This window comes from Orycteropus afer, unplaced genomic scaffold (assembly GCF_000298275.1).
Source record: "Orycteropus afer afer isolate SDZICR_OR568_19922 unplaced genomic scaffold, OryAfe1.0 scaffold00311, whole genome shotgun sequence".
NCBI classification, from domain to species: domain Eukaryota; kingdom Metazoa; phylum Chordata; class Mammalia; order Tubulidentata; family Orycteropodidae; genus Orycteropus; species Orycteropus afer.
Window position 1 is genome coordinate 1,693,811 of NW_006921898.1, and position 7,815 is coordinate 1,701,625.

Below are 7,815 nucleotides of genomic sequence, written 5' to 3' on the forward strand. Positions count from 1 at the left end.
TGTGCTGTCTGACATTGTAGCCATGTGGCTATTACACTTTAAATTTAATTTAATTTAAAATTTAATTCATCAGTTGCACTAGCCACATTTCAAGTGCTCAAGAACCACATATGTCTGGTGGCTACTGCATTGGATGGCGTAGCTACAGGATATTCCCATTACTACAGAAAGTTCTGGATTATACAGTAGTCAAATCAATTATAAATACATGTGAATATATGCATTTCTTTCTTCCTTGCTGACAATAAGCTACTTGCTTAAGCTTCTATTGAAGGCAATCAGTCACAATCCTGTTTGTTTCATCCAAAGGCAATGGTATAAAAATAGAGATTCCTCCAACTCATATGTTGGGAAGTAAGAGTCCAACGGCCTATAATAAATCCCATCTTTGCCAATGGAAATACAGTTTCATGGGTTCTCTCCAGGTTGCTGCATCTTGGTCATGGGCAGAATTCTCCTGTGGTACCCACAAGGAAGGCTTGCTACGGATTCTTCGTCATTGGGGATTAGTTTTCCACATTATCCTACAAGGCCACCTTGGGGTGAAATCAGGAGGCAGGGTTCTGAGGGCAGTGCCATTCTTCACTTTGAGGTTTGTCCCAGGATCCTCTAGGTGCTCACTCCGAGCAGAATGGCCATCTGCGTAGGCCACTGAAGGTTTCCTGTGGCCAGCCATGACCACACATCCTGGACCAGGGCCACCAGCGCACCATCTGATCATCTCACATCCAATGCACGAGCAGACTTTCCAGCCTTTCTAACTACCTTCCAGGCTCAACTTATACCTAAGTCCCTCCTGAGGGCTTGAGGGGGAGCCTCCATTTGCCAAAATATGATTTTAAAATTACAGAAATAGCACTTTGTATAAATTCAAGGAACATTATTCTTAGTAAAAGAAATAACCCATTAAACTCATTCAAAATAAATGCTCATCTGACTATTCCAATATAAATGCTTTTTTACAACAGCTTTATCCCTTGATTTCTGAAAACAATGCAATCAACACCAGAATTTGGTCTTCAAATTATAATTTTTAAAATATAATACATTTTCTAAAATAATAAATGTGCACTGCTTGGAAAGAATTGCATTCAAACAAACCTACAATTATCAACATATAAACTCATTTCCCAGTCCTCAGTCCAAGGAGGGAGGAATTCATATATTTGAAATTTGAAAAATCCTTTGCCTAACAATGACTGTCATTTCTATGCTTTGTCCTTAAGCATGAACTATTATTCCTGTATGACATGACCTATAACACATAGTTTTATAGTGCCACAGGATAGCAAGATTTTGCAGTCTTCCAATGGGTGACCTTAGAGTTGAAGGCTAAAAGATACTTTCGTGGTATAGCTGGGAACATGCTCTGTAACAAAGGGGAAAAAGAAATACTCAAACTTTACCTATCTTATTATAAGATGTAAATACATTTCATGGCCTATTTCAACACATAAATTATCACCACTGCATGTTTTAAGAGTAGAAATAATGCCTTTATCACCATTAAGTCAGTCAGCACAAACGTATAGTTAAGCTTTAGAAATGTTTAAATCCAGGATAAAAGTAACTCTTGTTTCTTTGAAAGCTTTCCAATTAACATGAAACACAAACTAATACTACATCAGGATCTTCAAAACTGTATGACTCTACAGCAATGAAAAAAGGTTGACAAGATAGCAATAGACAGTCATTGTCTAGAGGCTATGGATAACAGGTGGAAGGGACTGTAATTTATAAGATAAATTTGGGATATTCCCAAATCAAGCACAATTTTAGTAAGTAAACCTTCTCTCAAACTTGCTCCTCCTGTAAGTTACTGCCTCCTTTCACAGGTCAAATTTTGTCAAAAGAAAAATTCAACAAATTTTCTCTTCAGCATTAGTATCACTTGAGAACTGGTCAGAATGCACATTCTTGGGCCCCATTCCAGACCTGCTGAGTCTGAAACACTGTAATGGGGCCTCCTTGAGATTCTAATGCTCACTAAAATTTGAAGACCACTGAAGAGCTTCACTGCCCATCATTCTTGAATCACAAGTGGTTACAGGCCCATGTGGACTGACTAAAGATTTTTTTTCCTGGTAGTCATGGACTGTGAGTGATTCAGACACTAGTCTGATTGGGAAGTCTGATGGAAGGAGGGAAAAGAGGAAAGATGCCATAATGAAGAAAATAAAACAAACACATTTTTAAAATATCAAAAAGCATGCCCTGCCGTATAGGTTGAGGCATAAGAATTGCCATTTGTGTAGGTTAAAACTAGCCAGATATTGGCAATATAATTTGGTTCACTTTAATGTGGATAGATGAAGGACAGAATTAGTATAATTATTTAGAAATAAGTGAATGAATTCAAAATCTATCATCACTAAAGTTAACTTTTAAGAGCAAATTCTTTTATTGTTGGCCACATAGATCCAAAAGTTAAAACCTATTTTCTCTAATTCTCCTTGCATTTTTATACAAGAGTGCTTAAATACAATTATGAATAAATAAAATGAATATAGTAAAGGTTTTCTTATGAGAGGAAAATTACACAGGCCAAAGATAACATTTTGGGAAATAAATGTTTCTGTATTTCAGATTCACTTTTAACATAAATTTCTAATTTACTTCATAATATTTAACCACTCGAGATTAAAGGCCGTGAACTAAATTAGAAGTAACTGTATAGAAATTTTCTCAACTAAACTGAAATTTTTCCTACTTATCCAAGTAAATGACATTTTTAACTTAATGTCATTGAAATCTTCAAATATCTGAATATGACTACTCATCTTCGGACTACTACTAACAAGTGACAAGTATGTTCATGTGCACGGTGCTTTCTGAGGGTGACTGAGGGAAACTGCCCACAGAAGCTCATCTTCAGAAGCAAAGGGGTGCCCATGCTACTTCCTCCCTAAATCTACAGACAGGGAGTCTTTCTTTCTGTCAGGTCTAAACCTAGTTTATTGAAGAAAAAAAAAAAGAAACTCAAAATGAAGTGATAATTCTCTGGCATACTCTTACAGAAGGAGATGGTTGTTAGAAGAATAAAGACTAGTTTATTATGCTTTTTTCCTGAGTATGTGCTTGTGACAGGAGGAAAGAGGCTCTTCACCTTTCAGAACACTATTAGAATGACTCAACCTCTTTGAAAATAGCCACTGGGACCTGGCTCAGAGAAGAACACTTCTCATCCTTTCCTGAGGTACTTTGACTTCCTGTGTCCCTCCATTTTATCACCACCCTATGGACACCAAAACTACATGGATCTATTTACTAATATGCTATCTTGTGTTTTTCCTTTTGTGAATTTTTTATATATGGTTTATATTTCAAAAGCTGAATTTAACTGGATTTTTAAAAATTGAATCTTATTTTCCCATTAACTTAGAAAACTTTTTTGTAAATATTATTTTAGTTAAAAACTCATGCACAGTTAGCAATGTGACTGTGATAGTTGGAGCTGTGTGTCAACTTGTCTGGACCACAATTCTGCGTAGTTTAAGCAATTGTGATGTGGGTTATTTCCATGATGGGATTGGATATATGTGTTTTGAGCAGCCAATCCATTGAAAGGGAGTTTCCCTAGGGGTGTGGTCTGCTTCCAATATATTTATGGACATCCTGGGAAAAGAGACACTCTTCTGTGGATTGGGATCCTGTTGTGCTGCCTACAACTGTCCATGAGCAAACAATTCGGCCTGGAGATCTTGTATTTGTCATTCATTGGAGTCAACAGCTGGGATACTGCCTGCCAACCTTGAGCTCATCAGCCCCTGCAGCTGTGTGAGTAGGGAAAAGGCTCCAGCTTGAAATTTGATCCAAGAACTTGGGACTTAACAGCTTCTATAAGTGTGTGAGCCATTTTCCTAAAATAAATTTCTCTTTCTCTGTATGTATTTTATGTAAGTTTTACTGGTTTTGCTTCTCTAGAGAACTCAGCCTAACACAGTTACTCTTGCATTTTAAATGTGTTTCCCAGTCTCTCTGTAAAATAGTTGAAGATATATTAAGCATTCAAATGCACAAGGGAAATTTAGTATTTTAAAGAAATGTGGGTTTTTTTTCTAAATGGAAAAATAATTTATAAAGTTTAGTAACTTGTACCCTAGACAATTAACTTTTTATTAATTTGATTTTTTGTTGTTTTAACGATAAGTATGAGTAAGTAGAATTTTATATATTCATTTTAAATAATTGTAAATAAGAGTAACCCACCTCTTTCTTTCAGATCTTCAATATAGGCTTTCATAAATTCTTTATCAAAATGTTGGCGGTCTTGTTCACTTTCCATCTCTTCACCATCTTGACATTGGTTATTATCAATAGGATTGTCCATAAGACTTACAAATCTATTCAAGAAAATATCACAGTTTTACTGTGCATTTTTACAGTTCAAAATTCTTCACATAAGGAGGCTAATTGCCTCCAAGAACAACGGCTCCCTTTGCCATGAGACCAGAACTGGATGGTGCCAGGCTACCATTACTGAATGTTTTGATCAAAGATTCTATAAAAAGAATTCTGATCAAAAGGGGAAAAATGCAGAATAGAATTTAAAATTCTCATGGAATCCATATTTTCTGGAGCTGTGGAGGCTGGATGAACCCCTGAAACTACTGTCTTGAGATAATCTTTAAACCAAATATATCCCCAGAAATCTTCTTAAAACCAAACAATAATTTCACTTAACTAGTAAAGAATGTCTGCCTTGAAGATATATACTCCTTGGAGAGAACAACTATGGGAGAAAGAAGGGCTGCTTATGCACAGGGAGACAGCTCAAGGGGCAGGAGTGTATGGAGGGATGGACACTGGGAAGAGGTAACTATGGGGAGGAAGTGGGAGGGGAGCTGTTGCATTGTGGTAAACTGTGATCAATGACATGAGACAAAGTATATGTGAACTGCTGTATGGAAAGTGAATTTGCTCTGTAAATCTTCACCCAAATCACAATTAAAAAAAAAAAAAAAAAAAAGAATGCCTTGAACATTGAGCCTTTTAAGATCTATCTATATGGGATTAAATTCACAACAGCAACTCAAAGATTAAATAGGAATAGCAAACACTAGTCTACAGGTGGATATATAGGTTAACAGGCTGAACAATCAGGTATATCTACACAAAAAGGAAAATATTCATGACCGTATATAACATTTAACCAAACCAAACCAAACTCACTGCCATCGAGTTGATTCCAACTCATAGCGACCCCCTTTGGGTTTCTGAGGCAGTAAATCTTTATGGAAGTAGATTGTTCCATCTTCCTTCCTCAGAGTGGCTGATGGGTTTGAATTGCCAACCTTCTGGTTAGCCTTAGACACCACGCCACCAGAGCTCCTTATATATAAGGCTGGTAGATTATATTTCTACATATGTATTTGTATGTGCTATAAAAATGTCCATATATATATAATAGAGCTAACATGGGGTAGAGTTATGATAACTTATTAGCCACAGCCAGCCACCCTGAGGGAGTGAGTTGTTGGGCCTGTGGCTTTGGGACCATAGTCGGGGGAACATCAACCTCAATTGGCATAACATACTACACAAAAACATTGGTCTACATCTTACTTTGGAGAATAACTGGGGTCTTAAAAGCTTGCACGTGGCCATCTATTTAAGATGCAACAATTGGTCTTTACTCGTCCAGAGCAAAGAAGAGCAAAGAAAACCAAAGACACATGGACTAGTGAACGTGCAAACCTCAACCTACATGACCCTGAGACCACAAGAACTAGATGGTGCCTGGCTACCACTGTCAACCACTCAAAAAGGGAACAAAATAGGAGATCCTGGAGAGAGTGGGAGAAAAACGTGGAACAAAACTCAAAATCATAAAAAAAAAAAAAAAAAAGACCAAGTTTACTAGTCTGATAAAGGCTGGTGAAACCCCCAAGATTATGGCCCCTAGTCACTCCCACGGCTTCCCACCAAACAATAGACAAATGTATAGGGTAAACTTATGTCAGGTAAGCACACTCGTTAGAACAACCAACCACAGGAGATCAGAAGGAGTGTATTTGCACAGGGAGATAGGTTAGAGGGCAGGAATGCATGGAAAAGAAAGACACAGGGAAAACGTAGCCACAGGGAGGAAGTAGAAAGAGGGTTGTTAAATTGTGGGAATTGCAATCAATGCCATAAAACAAAATGTGTAGGAACTGTTGCATGGAAAATGAATTTGCTCTGTAAATTTTCACCTAAATCACAATAAAAATAATAATTAAAAAAAAATTAAAAAAAAAATGTATTTAAAAAAAATAAATGAAAAACTGGAAAATATATCCAGAGAATAGTAATTTTTAATAAAGTGACAAGTCAAATTTGAAAAAGAACCAAATAGAAGTTCTAAAATAAAACAATGCAATTAAAAACTTACTGGACACCGGAAGACAGGATATTCTTAAATGTATATGGACCAAGTAACAGAATCTCAAAACAATGAAACAGAAACCTTATAGAGGAGAAAGAAGAAATAGATAAATCCACAATTATATTTGGGAACTTCAACATCCCCTGTAGGCAGGTGGTAGAATTATGTTTTGGTTACCTTGTGCCATTCTAACAGGAAATATACCACAAATAGGATGCCTTGAACAATGGCTACCACAATGGGTCCAATAAAAGTAACAAACTGGAGAAAAACAGCTGCAATTGAGTGGATCTCATGTGTTTCAGAGTAGAATGAAAGGTGAATATATCTCTCAGTATAATTTTGAGTTTATTCTCTTACAAGTCTGGAAGCTAGAAGTCCAGGTTCAAAGTGCCAGGCTTTAGGGACTGGATGAAAACACCTCAACCTTGGGTTTCAGCTTTGCCTCCTGCTCCCAGACCACTGAAGCTGGAGGCTTTTCTACCGTAGGCAGCTACTGACTGCTAAGGCTGACAAGCCCAAGGTTGACAAGTAACAAGGCACAGTCCTTAGCTACCACAGATTACTAAGCAAAAAATCAATGAGAATAGAGAACTGAATACAATTAGCCAACAGGATCTAATAGGCATGTGTACACACTATACCCAGCAACATCAGAGTACACATTCTTATCAAGTCACATAGAGCATTTACTAAGACAAACCATAACCTTGGCTATGAAACAAGTCTCTGTGTATTTAAAATAATTAAAATCATATAGTGTATTTTCTGTGACTATAATGAATTAAGCTAGAAATAAGTGAGAGACAATAGAAAAATTTGTAAATAGATGGGCACATAAACACATGAAAATCTTCAAGATTATTATTATTATTATTTTGATTTTTTAAAAGTTTATTGTGATTTGGGTGAAGATTTACAGAGCAAATTCACATTCTATACAGCAGTTCACATATGCTTTGTCTCATGTCATTGACCACAGTTTACCACAATGAAACAGCTCTCCTCCCACTTCCTCCCCATTGTTACCTCTTCCCAGTGACCATCCCTCTATACTCTCCTGCGCCCTGAGCTGTCTCCCTGTGCATAAGCAACCCTTCCTTCTCCCATGATTGTTCACTCTAGGGCATGTGTCTACTTGAGGTAAATGTTTAACTCACATGACTGTACATTGTTTGGCTGGCAACCACAGGTGTGGTTTCAATTCCAGACCTGAAGGTCAGCTAGGGGCCATAGTCTCAGTGGTTCCACCAGGCTCTATTGGGCCAGCAAACCTGGTCTTCACCTTCTTTATTTTTATTTTTTTTTGCCTCCAAATGATTTTGAGTTTTGTTCCAAATTGCTCTCCCTCTCTATCCAGGATCTCCTACATCCCTTCCAAGGGGATGACAGTGGTAGCCGGGCACCATCTAGTTCTTCTGGTCTCATAGTTGTATAGGTTGCAGATC

The 7,815-nt window shown here is 37.2% G+C and overlaps 1 protein-coding gene across 1 annotated transcript in view; it reads right to left on the reverse strand.

Annotated features, from left to right (window-relative positions):
• Positions 1-1,319: 1,319 nt before the first annotated feature.
• LRRC2 (leucine rich repeat containing 2) overlaps positions 1,320-7,815 on the reverse strand; it is a 30,198-nt gene continuing 23,702 nt past the window's right edge. Inside the window, exons 7-8 of the mRNA XM_007951745.2 lie at positions 4,210-4,343; positions 1,320-1,369 (exon numbers count right to left, since the gene is read on the reverse strand). Coding sequence (XP_007949936.1) covers positions 1,320-1,369; positions 4,210-4,343 — 184 coding nt within the window. The remainder of the gene's footprint in view (positions 1,370-4,209; positions 4,344-7,815) is intronic.